This window comes from Dendropsophus ebraccatus, chromosome 11 (genome assembly GCF_027789765.1).
Source record: "Dendropsophus ebraccatus isolate aDenEbr1 chromosome 11, aDenEbr1.pat, whole genome shotgun sequence".
NCBI classification, from domain to species: Eukaryota; Metazoa; Chordata; class Amphibia; order Anura; family Hylidae; genus Dendropsophus; species Dendropsophus ebraccatus.
The window spans coordinates 51,222,500-51,243,406 of record NC_091464.1 but is presented as its reverse complement, the minus strand read 5'-3'; the positions used below and the strand labels follow the sequence as shown (position 1 = coordinate 51,243,406).

The 20,907-nt window shown below is 43.3% G+C and overlaps 1 protein-coding gene across 2 annotated transcripts; it reads right to left on the bottom strand.

Moving 5' to 3' along the window:
- Nucleotides 1–4,582: 4,582 nt before the first annotated feature.
- Nucleotides 4,583–20,907, bottom strand: KLHL15 (kelch like family member 15). Of its 2 annotated transcripts, none has more exons than XM_069945061.1 (3): nt 20,678–20,907; nt 9,042–9,753; nt 4,583–5,872 (listed from the first exon to the last, which is right to left on the bottom strand). In XM_069945061.1, exons 2-3 carry the CDS (start codon nt 9,744–9,746, stop codon nt 4,763–4,765), a joined length of 1,815 nt encoding a protein of 604 aa, XP_069801162.1. In that variant the 5' UTR covers nt 9,747–9,753; nt 20,678–20,907; the 3' UTR covers nt 4,583–4,762. The 2 variants fall into 2 exon arrangements, with proteins under 2 accessions (XP_069801162.1, XP_069801163.1); XM_069945062.1 differs by having other exon boundaries at nt 20,865–20,906.

Genomic DNA, 20,907 nt, shown 5'->3' with positions numbered 1-20,907 from the left:
CTCAGAAATCTGCTTATCAGCCGTCTGCCTTTGAAGCCTGTGCCACTCTGTCCAGGGTGCCTGGAAAAGCTATATCCAGTTCTGAGAGAAGTTTCTTAGGACTGGATCCAGCTTTTCCAGGCACCCTGGGTGCAGTAGCACAAGCTACAAATAAAAGTCATTTTCTTCTAGAAATGGCCCTACTCTTGTTCATGGGTTGTATGTGATATTGCAAATAGTCTCTTTACTTCAATAAAGCAAAGATGCAATACTAGACACTGCCTATGGAAAACCAAGTATTTTGTGTATTCATAGGGCCCTATTACACCAAAAGATGTCTGACAGATTTTTTTCAGCCAAACTCAGGAATGGACTATAAACAGAGAACAGGTCGTAAAGATAAGACTGAGATTTCTCCTCTTTTCAAATCCATTTCTGGCTTTGGCTGAAAAAAAAAAAAATGTGTCAGACAATCTGTCAGACATCTTTTGGTGTAATAGGGCTTTTAATCTTATACAACGTTGTAGTTCCATATATCACCAGATTTACTATAACCTTTAAAAAATAAAATAAAAAATAAAAACAAATTACTAAATGGGGAATGTATCTTGCAGCAAAAAGATTAGGTCATGTCTTATTGTATTTGTATATTCACATGCATATGTGGTCTTCTTTATAAGGAGGGTGATATAGTGTTGGCTTTAAAGTGAATTTGTCACCCCAGGCAGCCCACCCCACCCCTGGACAGGGCCCTGCATACATATCGGCTTCTGCGTGTCCCACACCCACTGCTGAGGTGGCCGCCAGCTCATCTGCGCGCTCAATAAGCAGATGAGCTGAGATGGGTCAGATGCTCCAGTGATTTCCTATGACCATCACGCAGGAGCCAATATGTATGCAGGGCAGGGCCCTGTCCAGGGGTGGGGTGGGCTCAGGGGGGCTGCCCGGGTGACAAGTTCCCTTTAAATACTAGCTGTGACATCTAGTTTTCTCCCCTTGCAAAAAATGTATTAATACAATGTTTGGTAAGGGAATAATAAGACGTACACACTGTACTGTGCAAAACTTCAGTTTTGTTTATATGTATATAATTTTAGTCAAAATGGACCTTAGAAGCCATTTACTTATTGTGTCAAAAAAATACAACTAACAACCTACCATTATGCATCCGAGGAATACTTCAAGGAGTACTCGCATTTTAAGCAGTTATCCTCTATTCAAAGAAAACGTGGCTAACATGTTGATCGTTGGGTGTCTGATAGCAGGGACCCTCACTCATCACAACATATAAAAATGAATGGAGCACTGTCCATTCGCACGCAGTCACCTCCATTCTTGTGATCATTGGGGACTGTAGTAGTTAGACCACCACTGATCAACTTGTTATCCCCTATCCTGTGGATTGAACCCTATAGGTCTTAAAGTGAATCTGTTAAGATGGCAAATATGGAGGACCATGTAACCATGCCCTGCCCTCAGTACCCACCACTGACTCTTTATACGTCTATGTAGGACACTAGGGATGGGACATGGTCAGATGCTCCTTCATGTCGGCCATCTTATGGATAGACTCACCACAGCAGGACAGCACAGCCTGGAGGAAGGCTGTCTGATTTTAGCTCTATGGAGGTACACAGTGAGCTGCTGTCAGTAAGAGTAGTGAGTACCAAGTGGCCTTTTAAAATGGGGTATGTAAGGCCACTCTTAGGGTCCATTTACACAGAAAGATTATCTGACAAATTATCTGCCAAAGAGTGGCAAGACCACTCTTATGTAGATGTGATAAGGACATGCTGAAATGCAGTCCAATCTGCATCCAGTTTAAAAGTGGTGAACAGGTTGAGCAGAGGTTTAAATAAATAGACTATTATTCTGAATACTTTCCCACCAAAATAAGTCAACCTGCTCTGCTGCTTACCAACATGAGGCCATTGTAGTGTATTCAATAAGCTCTCTTTAAATAATACAGACTCCTTCACTTGAACCCCAGGAAAATCGTAGCCGTCAACTAATGCAAAAGCATTAGAAGGTGACAATATCCAGAGTGAACTTCTAACGGGTCTTGTTAAGCAAAAAAAAAAAAAATATCCACTTGAATTGAAAGTTTATGGAGATGCATGTTTTGTTCTCAAGAACGTATTTTAAAAAAAATCCAGAATAGAAAACCTGGACAACCCCTTTAGGTTGTGCTCACACGTTTAGATTTTTAACTGCATTTAATAGATACAAATCCAGAAAAAGATCATAAATAGAGGACACAAAAAAAGCAATATCTTTCCTCTTTTTAATTCCATTCCAGGCTTTATATTCAATAATTGCAATTAAAAACGAGAACGTGTAAACATACCTTTACGACTAATGACAAAATGGTCATCACATACAAGTCATGTCTTAACAACCGGCAAACTTTGCAGCAATAACTCTTTACAATTTGTAATGGAGGCAGACAATGTTGTGGTTCTTCTACAAAGTTATGGTCTCCCATTAAACACCATTTTTAATTTACATAAAGCCAAATTATCCTTGTAAATCTATTGCATGCTCTAGTGATCTCATTCCCTGCATGATGGTCAAGCCTTAATAGGTTCTTTAAACGGACATTGATCATGTGATAGAGCCCATACAAAGATGAATTTACAATGCTGTAAGCTTCTGAGCCGACATCTTCCAAGCAGTTCCAAAAAGAACAAAAAGCACCACATCTGTCCTCATTTTGTGTATGGTAGTTCTGAAGTACAGTGTGTGTATTTTGCGACTGGAGGTATATATGCATTACTAAAAACCACCACGTTTACATAACTACGCAAATGCTCCATAAAGAACATTTGGCCCTGGGGTCACTAGGTGAGAGTTTTTAAATTTCACAAAAATCATTCAGACAAATGTTAAACCATCCATATTTTTGGTGTAACAACTGGCCAACCTTACTGGTTATATACTTAAAAGTATTACCCAGTTAGGTAAAATATATTACCCCCCTCCTTGAAATTACATATCTTTTTTGTCTCCTTCCCTCAGTTCAGAGCCTGAAGCTTTTTGCTGAAGACACAAAAAACTGTGAGCTGTTCTCTCTCTGTCCGAGTCTCCCCCTCCCGAGACGGCTCATGTAAACAACATCCCTGGCTGGCTGTTTATACAATGTGTGAAGCAGGAAGGTAATCTGAGGTCAAGTAAGGGCTGCATTAAATGGCCTGGTGACTTTATGTAAGCTAGCGAACACCGGAACAGTACTGCGGCCAGTAATTGGCTGAGCGGCCTGTCACTTCAGACACTGCAGGGAGTGGGCCAAAGCTAGTGGAAAGGTAAATTAATTTTTTTTTTTTTTTTTTTACAGTCATGAGCCATAGCAATGCACGCCTGGTGGCCGATGATTTTATGTCAGGACCAAAAGACACGATTAACCAATGATAGTTGTCATTGCCTGAACGTTGTTTCTACTACATGGAGCAATGATCTGCCAAATCAGCTCAATTTGCCAAGTTATCGCTCTGTGTAATATCTCTCTTACTTGGGACCTTACTGCCATCAATGCTCCTGACCTCACAAAGAAAAAACTGTGCTGAAACAGTCAGCTAGGGAAGGGTGAGACAGAAAACTGTGTGAGCTGTTCATTCTATGTCTTTGGCAGAAAGCAGCATGCTCAAAACTGAGGGAAGGAGGCAGCTAAGGTAATGACATGTATGGGATGAATTGTTAGTCTCCAGGACAGGGAACGAATCAACATATTTCACCTAACCACAACTCTTTAAAACATTATCACATCTAAACTATTCAAACTGTTAAAACCAAAGTAAGATAAGGATTATGGCCAACAACCGCACCCCCTTTTTCTTAACATATATATAAAAAAAAAAAAATAAAATAAAAAAAAAAAATCACAATTTTATAAGCTTAAAAATGTTGGCAAAAAACTAAAGCTTTAAACTATGCAAGGGAGAGTCGGACTAAGTACTTACCATCTATACACGTGTTTATGATAGTAAGAACCAGTAGTATAAAGTGTATATTTTACTTACACAATAAATTTAAACCTGTATATAATAAATATTTAGTGGATCTGATAAAACTTTAAAAAGCCTTTCTCAATACTAAAAAGGTATGAACCATATTACATGAGGTGTGCATGTTCCAATTGTATAGAGAAATCTGGTGTTATAAGAAAGCATTCATTTACAGTCATTTGTGCAATACACATTAGCTAAAAATTTTCCCTTTTATTTGAGGGTTCTGCAAACCTAAAATAGTTGTGCTTTGTCCACCCTCATCAACAGCTGCCAATTTATTTTTTTTTTTTGGGGGGGGAGGGGAGATCAAGTTAATGGACCTGATAAAGTGGTCGCACATTTCAATACTATGACAAATGCTGCAGCTATAAAAAATATAGGAGGTAGCAAAATGCCTGAGTCATGCAGATATTTAAAAGTTGATATTTGCGCAGGAAAATTTTTTAGCACATGTTCAATTTAGAAGCCTTCACTGAATATATGTTTCTTATTTGCATGCCATATGGCAAGATTCAATACTAAACAACAAGAGTCAAATAAGTGTTCAAGTAAGGTCATAAAAAAACAAGAACTAAGGTATAAAATTTAATGACACCAATTTGATATTATGCAAGATCCAGGCCAGACCAATTTGCAGTTTTGGACTTTTCAGAACTGATTGCTCCCTGTTTAACTTAAAGCATTTAACAGAGCTTACACAAGAACAAAAATGGTAAATTTCTGAGTTGCTTAAGACATTAAAAAAAAAAAAAAAGTGATAACAGAAGTTTATATTACTGTTAAGTGCAACGTTTTACGTGCTCTAAAACATATTCTGGAAAATGGAGACTGCATACTTGTAAGCCATCCAGCTTGCAAGGCATTCTGGGGTATTCATCCTCTTTCCATTTGTTCTCTTCTGGATCAAAAGTAAGGATGGAATCACTGTAATGACCATTATAACAGAGTCCACCTAGCACCATGATCTGTTTATCCAGCACAGCTACCCCATGACCACTCCTGCCGATGGGCATAGATGCCAGAATAGTCCACTGATCCGCTTCGGGGTCATAAACCTCTGTAGAGGGGCAGCCCTGTGATTCAAAAGATGCCCTTAAAATAACACATACACCACCGAAGACATAAAGTTTGCCATTGTAAGATATCATCTTGTGAAAACATCTGGCGTAGTTCATTTTGCACTTGTTTTCCCAACAGTTTGTGTGTACTTGTGTTCTCCGAGTTCTCTGTTCTACGGTTCCTTCCTTGCTTGGGTCAAACACACAAACTTGCTTGGAAGTTGAAGATGATGTAATTCCTCCAGTGATAAACAGCTTGTTATTGAGAACGGTGCCCTCGTGGCCATACTTATTTACTGGATATGGATCTACAAATTCCCATTTGTTTTCTATTATATCATAGCGCTCTGTTGAATAAAAGGTTTCATCTCTCGTCCTTCCGGCCACTGCATAAATATATCGCCCGATAACCCCCACTGCAAACTCTGACCGAGGTACAGACATGTCGGACATTCGCACCCAACTGTTTTGACGTGGGTCGTATCTGAATACTTTTGATGAAGCATGAAATTCTCCATCTGGGCCCAGTTCTTCTCCTCCAAGTAAGAAGACAAAATTGTTAATGATTGCCAGGCAGTCAGGCCGTAGAGGTACCAGGGGTCCTTCAAGTTCCCACCAGACCCGTGGTTTGTGTAACAGGAGGATTTTGCTATTTACCATGCTATGTCCGATCATTCCTCGGAACACTGCTGTATGTGGTTTAGCCGAGCGGATGTGGTTGGATTTCATGTCCATTAACGGTTGCTCACTTACGTTGTGAAAGTAGTTTAGTGCCTGCTCAACCTCATGCCTCAGCTGACGTGAATATCTGTAAAACTCAGAGGTTTTTACCTGAAAGAAAAAACAAACAAACATGCAATATAAGAAAAGTGCATTATAAAAAAGGTAGTACCTACATTATATTTATGGCAGAATATTGAACTCCCATTTTTGGCCAAGCAATTAAAAAAAATGTAAATAAAATTATTATAACATCAGAAAAAACACACACACACACACACACACACACACACACCACTTTGTTAAATAAAAAAAAAACATACATGAAAGTAATAAAAAGATACACATGCAACTGTACATAAAATAGGAACAAAGATGCATACATAAATGCAAGAAAGAAGGCAGAAACACCTGCACTGGAATATTAATGTGCTTTCCACAGCTCGGTGACATAAGAAGCAGATACTGCTAGGTCTATTCACACATACAGGATGTGCAGCAGATATTAATGTAACTAAATGATGGAACACAGAATAAAATCTGCCTGTACATGTCAATGGACCCTTAAGAATGCTTAAAACTGTACAAATATACTAAGCATAAATAACTTTCAAGACTGCACAATAAAATGGTAAGTTTCAGGAAATAGCAGTCAAAGACGCAGATCCATCCTGATTGTTGATTTTCTAGAACGTGACACTGTCTTCTAGTGTCTCAAAGACAGAGCTATGAGTCCACTAAGCAGACACATCTACCGTCAGGCCAGGTTTACACTTGCAGTCTGTTTTTAGAGCCTAAGGATAGAACTTTCATTTAAAATGCAACAGTTTAAAAAAAAAAAAAAAAATTAAAAAAAGTTTTGACAGTGCCCATTTAAAGCTTATAAGTCCTTATTTGTGATAGGCTTATTGCAAAAGACAAGATTTAACACCTTTATCAAATCAAAATGTTTACCTACATACATTTCTATCGAGTCCCATCTACCATCTTTAAAAGGTTTAAAGGGAAAACAATCATCACTTTCAAACTAACTAAACCACAAGTCACCAGGACCATAATTTGGGGGGCAAATTACAGAAAACAGCCCCCCCCCTTCAAAAAAACAAAACATAACCTTAAAGTCATGACAGGTTCCTTTTTAAACAATTTTAAATACACTCCTTGTGTGTATCCATTTTCTGCAGCGATAACATAAAAGATCTCAATCTGGTCAATGTTTCCTTACTTTGACCTGTTTGAGCTTTTACTTCCAAAATCTAACTTACCTGGTGTAATGTACTCTGCGTTGATTCTGGCTCGCATCTACCAGTGGATGCCATCAACACAGCATTGTCATGATTAGCCTGGTTATAATAATAAGGAAACAATCTGCTGCAGTATCTGGCCAAACAAGTAAAACATGACAAGGCTGGGTATGGTGCTCCAGAGAAAGCAGGGACGCGAGAACAAAAAAATAAAACTACTGTGTTCTCACTTCTAAATTTGTCATATATTCAATAAATTGTTATGTCTCTCTAAAACGTTATCCCCATACAGAGATACACTACATGGCCAAAAGTATGTAAACACCTCCTCCATATTCATTGGCAAAATATTCAGGAGTAGAGTGTACAAGCATGCAATCCTATAGGATAAACAGTCAAATGCTTCCCTGTCAGAATGTCTGTGGTAGAGATGACAACTAAAACTGTGAGTATTTTGAAGTAGAGAGATATTTAGACCACAATAAATATATAAATAAATAAAATGAGAGAAAAAACTGGGACCTGTCACTGCGACACTCCATATTCACTTCAAAATTGCTTCTTAAAAATTAGCAAAAAACTATTCACAGAGGCTTAACAGATTATGGCTATGTTCACACGCAGTAAAACATTGGCCGTTCCGTGACCCGGGTCACGGAACAGCCGGTGCCAGAAAAGATCCCGGCCAGTACTGTAGTCCCGCCTGGAAGATCTTTACAGCTGATGAATTCGGATTCTGGCGCATCCGTGCGCGCCCACGTCCGAATTCTCCCCTGCTCACAATGGAGCGTGCGGCCGGAGCCGCACAAACCATTGTGTGCACCGACAGGGTTTTCTGTGGCCACTATTCAATGAATAGCGGCCAAAGAAAATTGACATGTCAGTTTCTCACTGCGCCCCTAGGAGTTCCGGCCGGAGTGTATACTAAGTGTTCTCAGCCTTCAGCACAACGTAAGTTCCGCACTAATCATGGCCGTTGCCACAACATAGCCTAGGGTTGCATGACTGAGGGGCACAAAAAAAAACAACAAGATTTGTATGTGCAATACTAAGCATGTGTAAAGGGTACTGGGCAGTTTTCATTGTTTTGACTATGACCACATACATTGGATTACCAGCTAAACCTGCTTATTTTGGTGTCTGGTGTGTACATTGGCTTCCCAACTGCCTGACAAAGGAAATGAGATGGGAGAATGATCGGGCAAGGTGGATTTCGTCAACGGAGATAAGCCACCACAAGTGCTGGCAGCAGCTTATTGCCCCTCGCCCCTTTTTTGCAGAGGAGCCTTTCCTACTTCAGGGACAGAGAAAAGTAGTTTGCAGAGTTTGGCACAGAAGAACCTGGCTAAAATGTATAGTCATAACTTGAACCCCATAACATACCTTTGGAGTAAACGGGCAGATCTGTGAAGTTATGGGCACTGATTAAGTAGACTGATGCTCATTTAAAGGGCTTATTACATGGCTTGATTATTATAGGGGCCTACAGACCAACCAAGAGGGACCAAACCACACCAATGACAATGATTTTTGAATGAGATGTTCAACAAGCTCTTAAGTTTGATGTCTATTTCACCACATATTTTTGGCCATGTATTGTACTTTGATTCTATAGCATCATCTTGTGACTACACTATCATGGTTATATTTATGAGACTTTGGGTCTATACACATCATACATGCACACAATATTGATAATTACTGTCACAGACAGGTCTAGCATTTGAAGAAAAAAATGCTACTAAATTAGAGACAAAAATAAAAGAATAATTACTGATTACCAATTTAAGAAGGACCACGATAAAATAATTTCTATACATATACATTATTTTTATTTACTGTAAATACGTAACAAATGATAAAGGAAAAAAAAATTATACAGAAACAAATAACTACTATTCTTCCTCCCCATCTCCACTACCTTTGCAATTTTCTCTATTTTTTTTTTAACCAAACACTAATAATATCTTACCTATTGATGCGACGGTGCCCTAGCTAAGTGAAGAATCTTGTCTAGTGCTTTCAAACTCACTAACCTTCTCATAGACATGGGATGGAGTCATCAAACAAAACCTGATGTTCTGAATGATGGTATCTGTGTGTCTCCAGCGTCTCCTATCATGTCGCAACCAAGCCTGAACAGCTTCATACAGCTCAATCTCGGGAAACCGACTCAGACGGTCATTGTCCAGGTAGCTCTTGAGCTTTTCAAAGCTAAGGTAGGAGAGAAAGTCAGGTCTGGCCATAAGAGGAACAAAGTTTTCCAAAAGAAATGTGTCAAGTTTCTCTCTGACACCTTCAACATCAACACTGAAGTCATCCAGGAGTCTCATAATCTCTGCACAGTTGTCCAGACAAATTTTAGCCATGAGGAAAGAACAGCAAAATTTTACAACTTCAGTCAACTGCACATACATAGCTGCTTGCAGGATTTCATGGACAGTCGCCATGCTAAGGTCAATGTTACCATAGTACATAAACTGGAGCACGTGGCTGAAGCCTGTGGCCGTCAATCCCTTAAGATAGATCTTGTCCTGATCACGTTCTCTCATGTCAGCCGTAAACATGATGCGGAAGTAGTCACTCTGAGTGGCCAGCAGTGCTTTGTGTGCTTGAAACTGGTGATCTTCAATCACAAGGGTGACATCAACCAACAGGCCTTCCTCATACAGTGCCCTGAACCCTGCAGTGACACTGCTATCATGGATTGAAGAGGAGAACCCTTCCACGTCCCCGGCCATGAATCACCTGAGAAACACATTAGATTATTATTTGCATCATGAGAGACAGCAAAGGCTTTGTGAAGTGACCTATAGAAATAAGCTAAATTAACATACACAAAAAAAAAAAAAAAAAGTCTACCCAAATAATACAAATTAATACAGCCATGAGAGCTCACATTTAGATCATTTCATGTTTTTTTTTAGTAAGGCGGGGTTTACATTAGAATACTAACAACACAATTTGCTTCTATATTATAACTGCAAGCCCTGGTCATACCTGGAGCCCGATGTCCGTTCAAGTCATCAGACCTGTGGTTGGATAAGTACTTGTATCCATATTGTGTTAAGGTAAACCCTGCCACAATGAGTAGGCCGCATGCAATGTGTGAAAAATGTGTGCCAGCATGAAACCTCTGCCCCAGCAGTCGCTTCCCTTATCCCCTATTGTTGTACTGCCTTAGATATTTATCTGACAGATTTTTACAGCCAAAGCCAGCAATGGATTTGAAATTACGAGAAATCTCAATCTTTCCCTTATCAGCTGTTCTCGGTTTATAGCCCATACCTGGCTTTGTTTGCAAAATCTGTCAGATAATCTGTTGGTGTAATAGGGTCCTAAGAAATGTCTCAGCCAAACCCAATGACAGATTTATATTGCACATAAGGGCCCTATTACACCAACAGATGTCTGACAGATTTTTCTGCCAAAGCCAGGAATGGATTTGAAAAGAGGAGAAATTTCAGTCTTTCCTTTATGACCTGTTCTTTGTTTATAGTCTGTTCCTGGCTTTGGCTAAAAAAACAAAAAGTCTGTCAGATAATGTTAGCCTTAGGGCCCTATTACACCAACAGATGTCTGTCTATCTCAGTGTATAACACATAGGTGCCCACGGATTAGAGATCAGCAAACTTGCTGTAATAATGAAACGAAGCGCTTCGATATCTCTGAAATCCGCTTATCAGCCGGCTGCCATTTAACTGACTTGCTCCGTGCCGCTCCTCCCTGGGTGCTGGGAAAAGCAGGATCCAGTTTTGGGAAACTGGGAGAAGCACCCGGGGAGGAGCATCACAGAGTGGGTCAGTTGAATGGCAGCCAGCTAATAAGCAGATTTCAGAGATATCGAAGCGCTTCGTTTCATTATTACTGTAAGTTCGCTCATCTCTACTACGGACTTATTTCAGCTCTCCATACAAGGATTTATGTGGCTTCTTATTGGAAGCTGAATGAGAGCTATTAACCCTTTAATGACACAGCGGATTTTGATCTTAACCCTTAGAGGACCAGGCAAATTTAAATTTTTTCATTTTCGTTTTTTTTCTTCTTGTGCTTAAAAGGCCATAGCAGTTGCATTTTCTCAGCTAGAAACCCACATGAGCCCTTATATTTTGCGCCACTAATTGTATTGTACTTTGCAACGACGGGCTGAATTTATGCATAAAGTATACTGCAAAAGCAGAAAAAAAATTAAATGTGTGGTGAAATTGTCTTGTTATACATGTTCCTCAAGTCGTTACGATTACAACGATATGTAACATGTATAACTTATTTTATTTGATTGCTTTTAAAAAATTCAAACCATTGTTAACAAATATATGTTCCTTAAAATCGCTCTATTACCAGGCTTATAACGCTTTTATCCTTTGGTCTATGGGGCTGTCAGGTGTCATTTTTTGTGCCATGATCTGTACTTTCTATCGGTACCTTGATTGCGCATATGCAACTTTTTAATTGCTTTTTATTACAATTTTTCTGGATCTGATAAGACCTAAAATGCACAATTTTGCACTTTGGGATTTTTTTTGCGCTTGCGCCATTTATCATGCGAGATCAGGAATGTGATAAATTAATATTTTTTATTAACAGCACTGTTTACGGGAAACCTTTATTTTATTAAATACGCCGATGAGGCAATTTGGTGCACAGCAGCGCTACAGCTACTTTCCTTTTCAATTACTTTCTAACTGGTGCAAGTCCAAGTGCTGGAATGGCCACAGACTGTCAGAACTGCATCTTTAGTTCATTAAAGTGGTATTCCTTTCCCTTTACTGCTTGAACATACCACCACTTAAAGGAGAAGTCCGGCCAAAACTATTTAATATGTTATTACTTATGGAAAGACAAATTTCTAATGTACATTAATTATGGGAAGTGCACATATAGGGCTATTTCCCTTAATTTAGTAGATCAGGGAGATGTCTGTGACGTCACAAACCGGGGGTGTAATTCCAATGGAGTGTCCAGCAGGGGGAGCACTATATATAGAAGTCAATGAGTACCACTGACTTCTATATATAGGGCGCCCTTGCTGGAAACTCCATTGGAATTACAATGGATGTGTATGTGAATGTAATATACAGTATGTTTTTGATTGAATACATTTATGGAATACTTTAGGGAGCAAGGACACTTGCTCCCCAAAGTAATCCATAAATGTATTTAACCAGTATATTTGGATGGGGACCAAGCAGGGAGGGTGAGAAGTGTATCTACCTACCCCCTCCCTCCCTGCTCGGTGCTGCTGCCACCACATATGCACAGTACTACTCCCCCATTATCTGCTCATATTATGAGCAGATAACGGGGGAGTAGTACCTGTGCTATCCCCATAACAAACGCCACCGCACAGCTTTTTGTCACAAGGGCTTCAGCATGCCCCCTCCGCCGCCTCCCCTCCTCCTCCCAGCTAAAAAGTTCTAACTATCGCCACCTCCGCACTGCATGCCGGACGGGGACAGGAAGCTCCGGGAGCGCCATGCTCCCTGCGGGGTGGGGGTGCTTCCTGTCTCCGGCGAGCATGCAGATCGGACCGGGAAGCGGTATGTGCGAGCAGAGAGGCGGGGGAGAGAGGCAGTGAGCGGCGGCAATAGTTAGAACTTGTAAGCTGGGAGGAGGGGGAGCGACGGAGGGGGCATGCTGAAGCCCTTGTGACAAGAAGATGTGCGGCGGCGGCGTTCATTATGGGGATAGCACAGGTACTACTCCTCTATTATCTGCTCATAATATGAGCAGATAATGGGGGAGTAGTACTGTGCATATGTGGCGGCAGCAGCACCGAGCAGGGAGGGAGGGGGGAGGTAGATGCACTTCTCTCCCTCCTTGCTCGGTGCCTTCCAAATGTACTAGTTAAATACATTTATGGATAATTTTGGGGAGCAAGGACACAATCAAAATCTGAAGTCTCCCTGATCTACTAAATTAAGGGAAATAGCCCTATATGTAAATTTCCCATAATTAATGTACATTAGAAATTTCTCTAAACTTTCCATAAGTAATAACATATTAAAAAATAGTTTTGACCGGACTTCTTTAATGATCTGTGGTAATCTGACTTCAGGGACCTGGGAGATTAACCCCTTCATGTCCACAATACATCTATATACATTCCAACTGCTCATGCCCTGTGCAGTAGCAAAGTATATAAACTTTCCTGCTGTGAAGGGGTTTTAACATATGCGGGGGCGCTTCAGTGTGAGCAGCCGGCACACTTTATAGTCTCTGGAACCGAGCATAATGACAGGCAGCCGCGATCGTGCAGCTGCCAGTGACTAACGCCTTAACTGCAGTGATCTATAGTCTTTGCTACATTTAAGGGAGTCAGACAACAGAAATAGTTGTCACTGACTGATCGGGAGCTCCACAGCAAGACTACATGGGTCCTGATAACGTTCCCTGACAGGCAGGGGAGAAATACTTACATACCTCCTGTCGGATCAGCGATCTTCTCATAGAATAGCATTGATCAGTAAATGCAATCGAATAATTGTATATTTAAAAGGAACCAGTCATGCAAAAATCCTGTTACCACTATAAATAACCTACTATATGTTCCCTAGCACTGTTTCCGAGAATATAAGTAAAAGCTATGAGAGTTACTTAGAGGTCCCTAAAAAGTAAGTCTTAAAACTTACTCGCCTGGGCGGTCAGGAGCTCCTAAGTAGTTACAGCTGGCAAGAAAAAAAAAAAAAACATAAAAAATAAACATATTTGGTGCTGCATGCGTGTGGCGTTGTCCAATTAAAATATAACAATATTATGACCGCATGGAGAACAGCAACAACGAAAAAGCGTAGCAATAAAAATAAAAAACAAATCAAACTTTCTTTTACACTAACATATTAGCAATAAAAACATAAAGCGACTCTGTACCCACAATCTGACCCCTTCCCCCCCCCCCCCCCCCAAACCACTTGTACCTTCAGATAGCTGCTTTTAATCCAAGATCTGTCCTGGGGTCCGTTCGGCAGGTGATGCAGTTATTGTCCTAAAAAACAACTTTTAAACTGGCAGCCCTGTGTCCAACGGCCCTGGCTTAGATTGTGTATGCATTAGGCTGGCACAACCTCTCTGTCCCTCCTCCCCGCCCTCCCCAGCATTAGGAATGCCCCAGGCAGATTGTCTCCTATTCATTAGCTCGGTGAATACTGAACATGGGCTGGATCGTTAAGGCACCTGTGCAACGTTCAGACAGGAGAAAATGTTCCAGTGGCATTCCTAATGATGAAGAGGGTGAGGAGGAGGGACGGAGGGGTGGTGCAAAGTTAGGGCAGAGATATTCTAAGCCCCGGGTGTTGGGCACAGGGCTGCAGGTTTAAAAGGTTTTTTAGGACAATAACTGCATCACCTGCCAAACGGCCCCAGGACAGATCTTGGATTAAAAGCAGCTATCTGACCGTGGGCGTATATTAACGCCCTAAGGACGCCTTGTGGAGTTCAGAGTGGGGCCGCGCGGTGACCCTGCTCTGAACTGCCGCGGTCCCGGGCTCTGTATGTAGCCTGGGACCGCGGCAATTAGCGGGCACGGTCCGATCGCCGATCAAAGTTGACAGCTGCATCTAAATCCTTTATTCAGCCGATTCCCTGGTGTCTAATGGGGTGGATCGCCCCCCGACACGTTGTTCCGGAGGAACGATCCACCAATCCTTTACCGGCCGGGGTCAGCGCCGTAATGGCGCTGATCACGGCACTCAATTGCTTTTGTCTGCAGCAGCCGAAAGCAATCCAGTGCCGATCTCATTGATCTATACCGTATAACTATACAGCATATATCTCAATGAGAGATCAGTGTGCATATACTAGAAGTCCTCCAGAGAGGCTTCTAGTATATGTGTAAAAATAATGAAGAGTTATTAATAAAAAGCCCCCTCCCCTAATAAAAGTTTGTATCACCCCCCTTTTCCCATGTTATAAATAAAAACAAACAAACAAACATGTTTGGTATCGCCACGTGCGTAATCTCCCGAACTATTAATTGATCACATTCCTGATCTGGCACTGTAAACAGCGTAAGCGCAAAAAAAAATCACTAAGTGGAAAATTGTGCATTTTTGGTCGCATCAAATAGTCGCATATGTGCAATCAAAGTACCGATAGAAAGTACACATCAGCCCCATAGACCAAAGGATAAAAGCGCTATAAGCATGGAATGGAGCGATTTTAAGGAACATAACTATTGCACATGGGGTACTTAGGATTAAGCGAAGGTTTAAGCTACATCCTTTGTGCCATTTCTGTTCTATTGGGAATTTAATCTTTATGCTAATTAGGTAAGTTTTCACACTGGGGGTGGGTGTGACTACTACCCCAAGTGCACAGATCTAACCCACTCCGCTGATATCCATCTGAAAGGGTGGACCAGCCAGGGTGGGTGGCCAAAGCACCCCCCAATGTGCAACAAAACTCCTAATTGCATGAAATCAGCACACCTTTATCCTCAGCAACCCATGCACAATAGGGAGGTATTGGCAGGTTAGATACTTCTAACCTGCTGATAATTTCCCCTTTAACTTACCTTTACATGTCCTTATTCTATACAAAGTAGAAGAATACTATCTATTAGTGATGGGTAGTTTGTGAGTGATTAGTTCAAAATGAACTAATCTTCAGAGTGAACTAGTTCATCTAGTTCACCATCCTGACAGAGATTAGTTCATTATAAACTAAACAGAAAGTGAGAGGAGACAGTGATCCCTCATCCAGCTCCAGGAAACAAGCTCCCTGCTCTCACACTTGCTCTATAGCTCCTGAAGCTGTAAAATAAGGTAGTAAAACACTATACCGCACACATGACATACAAATATAATAGTAATAATATTAATAACATTGAAATTGCATAGTAGACAGACACAGCCCATATGTGTGTATGAGAGAGAGAGAGAGAGAGAGAGAAAGAAAGAGAGAGAGAGTTAGTTTCTATGTGTGGTTCATGTCCCTCACCAGTCTTTGTGATTAGATCAGCCTCCTGTAGCCTAGAAGATCAGTCTTGCTAAAATCTTTACCCCCTGGCTCCTGTTCTGTACTTAAAATGGTGGCTGCTGATCTGCTTCTCAGCTCCCTCATACACATTCATTATAAGTCAGTACTCTACACTACCACAGGGGGCAGTGCTGGGCTCAGTCATATGCATCACATTGAACTAGACTCTCCTGATTCACACCAAACCATTTCTTTCAGCAGTTCATCTAGTTCATTTAGTTCATTTAGTTCACAGGTCACATGATGCCTCTCTCTATCAGCTCCTCATATGATATGGCTGGAGAATCAGCAGGCTGTTTTAGAGGAAGATTTTCTTTGCCCCATAGCAACCAATCGCAGCTCAGCTTTCTGATATTGTTCTGGCAAGTGAGAGAACTGGAGAATAATGAAAGTTAAACATTTAAAAAAAAAGTAAGCTTTCCAGTACTTATCAGTTGCTGTATGCCCCACATGAAGTCATGTAATCTCCCCAGTCTGACACAGAGCTCCTTGCAACATGACATTCTGTGGGACATACAGCAGCTGTGCAGGGGTGACAGGCTCCGAAGCCCCTGTTAGATCCCCCTATACCCACGTGATCCCGCCGGGTCCCGCTTCCTGAGCCGATCGGGTCACGGAGATATCAGCGCCCGAAGCCCAGCGCGCGCTGACAGGAGAGTTCGATGCCCATAGAGAATGACGGAGGATCCGACTCCCCATTCATTCTCTATGGGCATCGGACTCTCCTGTCAGCGCGCGCGCTGGGCTTCGGGCGCTGATATCTCCGTGATTCAACCGGCTCAGGAAGCGGGACCCGGCGGGATCAGGTGAGTATAGGGGGCTGTAACGGGGGGTCGGGAGCCTGTCACCCCGGCACGGGGGGGTGACAGGTCCTCTTTAAAAAAGAAAAAAAAAGGAAATTACTAACTTGAATAAATAACTTTTGAATTTATTTTCTCCAGAGTACCCCTTTAACAAAAGTTTGTTAATTAATGATCAGATGTATTAACTATATCTGATCATTTTAACAAGACTATAACTCATCCTAGGAGCCAGAGCTTCTGTGTAATGAACTAGAACTGTTCAATATCTTCTCAGCAGAATCCAGAGAAATACTGAACTAAATGAACTCATCTTTTGAACTAATCTTTTCAGTGAACTAGTTCATAGTGAACTAATCACCAAAACGAACTAGATTTCCCATCACTAGTATCTATGTATTCCTAATACAATCCACTGACTGTTTTCTTGTGCTATACATGTTTTTGCCTACGTGGACGATAGATTGTTTTCGATAGGATCTTACACCAATGTTCGATGCTGCAGCCACTCATCTTACTTACTCAGCTGAAGATAGCTTTTTATTTCTTTAAAGGGGTAGTGCAGCGGTAAAGAATTATTCACAGAATTACACACATTACAAAGTTATACAACTTTGTAATGTATGTTATGTCTGTGAATGGCCCCCTTCCCAGTCCACCACCCCCACCCGTGTACCCAGAAGTGTGGTGCGCTATACATACCTGTCACGTGCAGACTCGTCTCCGATCTTCAGTCAGTGACGTCATCTTCGGGCAGCCGGCCGAACATCTCCGACTGTCCCGAGTGCTGGTCGCCCTCTTCAGCATCATCAGATGCTCAGCCGCGATTGGCTGAGCACAGTTTGGCTCAGCCAATCGCGGCTAAGCAGCTGATGATGCGGCAGAGGGCGGCCAGCACTCAGGACGGTCGGAGGGATTCGGCCCGGCCGTCTGAAGATGATATCACTGACTGAAGATCGGAGACTAGTCGGCACGTGACAGGTATGTTTAGCGCACCACACTTGCGGGTACACGGGTGGGGGGGTGGGACACTGGGAAGGGGGCCATTCACAGACATAACATACATTACAAAGTATTATAACTTTGTAATGTGTGTTATTCTGTGAATAATTCTTTACCGCCGCACTACCCCTTTAATGCAGGAAAAGCTCAGAAGGGTACACAGTGCGATTCATGTTCACAATCAGTGGACCGCACTGATAATTATGTTTATTGCATATATCAGTGGTGTGCCAAATAATCCCTACAAGGGGCTATACCAAAAGTAAAAAATTATTCTCTAGACATAGGATAGGTGATGACTGTCTGATCGGTGGAGCCCTAACAACTCTGCCCTCCACAGATCACAATAATGGCAGTAAAGTATTCCTAGTAAACAAAGTGGCAGTGTGCAAACTCAATCACCGCTCCATCAACTGTCTACAGGACTTCTGAAAGTCAAGTACAGCAGGAGTGGGGGGGGGGGGTCTCAGCAGTGAGACCCCCGACAAACTAGATATCCCACATCCTGAGGACTGAGGATCATTTTCATTTTGGGATAATAGCTGTAAGATTGCCTCCCACACCCACTGTAACTACAATACATAGACAGTGGTGAAGTGTGCTTTAAAATAAGCTCCGCTTCCTGCCGCTCCTCCCCGGATGCTGGAAGAAAGATGGACCCAGTCCTGGGAAAATGAGAGAAGTTTTCCAGGACTGGATCCATCTTTTCCCAGCACATGGGGAGGAGCTGCAGGAAGCAGGGCACACTGCAAAGCCCACAGCCTGATGAGCAAATACAGATATGAACAAAGTGATTCGCTTAGTTCATCACTAATTAAAAGACTCTCACATAAGTTTAGCTTCCTCCATATATCAGTAATAAAGCACTGGTCCTATTACATAAAGGTGGTCGGGGAAAAGTTGGCGTTCACTATTTGGCAGCTTGTTTCTGAGCTGGAAGAGTCCATTGTGTGTGTGTGTGTGTGTGTGTGTGGGGGGGGGGACCTGAGCTGTTCTCTTCCTGGATGCTTGCATGTGAGCAGCAGTGTAATATAAAGATATCCTGTGCAACAGAGAAAAAGGAGAAGCCGTAAGTAGTGTAGCTGTAACCTCTGTCCTCAATGTGGTGTTCTCTATGGGAGAAGACTGTGTATTTTTCTTTAGTTTGCTATGGCTGCAGCAGGGTGTGTGTGTGTGTACGCATGCACTATGGCTGCAGCAGGCTGTGCATATGCACACTATGGCTGCAGCAGGCTGTGTGTGCGCGCGCGCATGTGCGTGCTATGGCTCCAGCAGGCTGTGTGTATGTGCATGCTTATGGTTGCAACAGGCTTCGTGCGTGTGTGTGCACTCTATGGCTGCAGAAGGCTGTGTGTGTGTGTTTGTGTGTGTGTGTATACTGTGGCTGCAGTAGGCTGTATGTGTGCGCACTGTGGATGCAGCATGCTGTGTGTGCATGTGCGTGCTATGGCTGCAGCAGACCGTGTGTGTGCGCACATGTTATGGCTCCAGCATGCTGTGTGTGCACGTGCGCGCTATGGTTGCACCAGGCTGTGTGCGCATGCTATGGCTCCAGCAGGCTGTGTGCGTGTGCGCATGCTATGGCTCCAGCAGGCTGTGTGTGCATGCTATGGCTCCAGCAGGCTGTGTGCATGTGCGCATGCTATGGTTGCACCAGGCTGTGTGCGTGTGCGCATGCTATGGCTCCAGCAGGCTGTGTGCGTGTGCGCATGCTATGGCTCCAGCAAGCTGTGTGTGCATGCTATGGCTCCAGCAGGCTGTGTGCGCATGCTATGGCTCCAGCAGGCTGTGTGCGCATGCTATGGCTCCAGCAGGCTGTGTGCGCATGCTATGGCTCCAGCAGGCTGTGTGCGTGTGCGCATGCTATGGTTGCACCAGGCTGTGTGCGTGTGCGCATGCTATGACTCCAGCAGGCTGTGTGCGTATGCTATGGTTGCACCAGGCTGTGTGTGCACGTGCGCGCTATGGTTGCACCAGGCTGTGTGTGCACGTGCGCGGTATGGTTGCACCAGGCTGTGTGTGCACGTGCGCGCTATGGTTGCACCAGGCTGTGTGTGCACGTGCGCGCTATGGTTGCACCAGGCTGTGTGTGCACGTGCGCGCTATGGTTGCACCAGGCTGTGTGTGCACGTGCGCGCTATGGTTGCACCAGGCTGTGTGTGCACGTGCGCGCTATGGTTGCACCAGGCTGTGTGTGCACGTGCGCGCTATGGTTGCACCAGGCTGTGTGTGCACGTGCGCGCTATGGTTGCACCAGGCTGTGTGTGCACGTGCGCGCTATGGTTGCACCAGGCTGTGTGTGCACGTGCGCGCTATGGTTGCACCAGGCTGTGTGTGCACGTGCGCGCTATGGTTGCACCAGGCTGTGTGTGTGTGTGTGTGTGTGTGCGCGCTATGGTTGCAGCTGTGGCCGCCGCAGGCTGTGTGTATTTGTGGGCGTGCTATGGCTCCAGCAGGCTGTGTATGTATCTGTGACATAAGGAAGAAGCTGCCCTGCCAGAACTACTTTACACCAGTGTGATAAATACCTCCCCTGGTGTCTGACCAGCCATTTATGAGGGAGCTGCTCCCTGATAAATTTCAGGAATCCGAGTTGCGGCTACTGACTCCACAGCCCTGCCTGTAACCACAATGTTCCTGCTCCTATGTAGAAGACATGGAATAACAAAGCTATCAGAGAAGTGCCTCATGCCTGACAGCTTAGTTCCTAAGGACAAACCACCTAGCAACCAGGCTGTCAGGAAGCACGACAGTACACAGGCCCACACTGCCCTGCCGGGGCACAGCACATCCCAGGCAACCTGCCTCCTGCATGGGGCTTGTTACAGGTCTCTCATGGGTGGAGCTTTACGCCACATAAGGTAATGCCGGTGTAGAGAGCGCACAATACCCACCTAGCAGCCCGTACACCGAGGGGATGCGTCCTGCACAGCCCAGTCGTGGATGTAACATCCGGCCTTTATCCACTACACGTCTCAGCCGCTGCTCGGTGTCCGCTCACAGACACATGCTCACCACATCCCCGCCACACCGGCCCGCCTGCCAGCTCCGCTATCCGCCCAGACAGCAGTACCTTATTACCTGCGGCGCTCAGGCCAAGAAGCAGCCCCGGAAGTCGTGTCAC

Bases quoted from the DNA above. Each gene is read 5' to 3' on its own strand.
- KLHL15 (XM_069945061.1), bottom strand. From the start codon at position 9,746: ATGGCCGGGGACGTGGAAGGGTTCTCCTCTTCAATCCATGATAGCAGT. The intron at 5,873-9,041 runs GTTAGTGAGTTT...TTTTTCTTTCAG, and splicing joins CATCCCATGTCTATGAGAAG to GTAAAAACCTCTGAGTTTTA.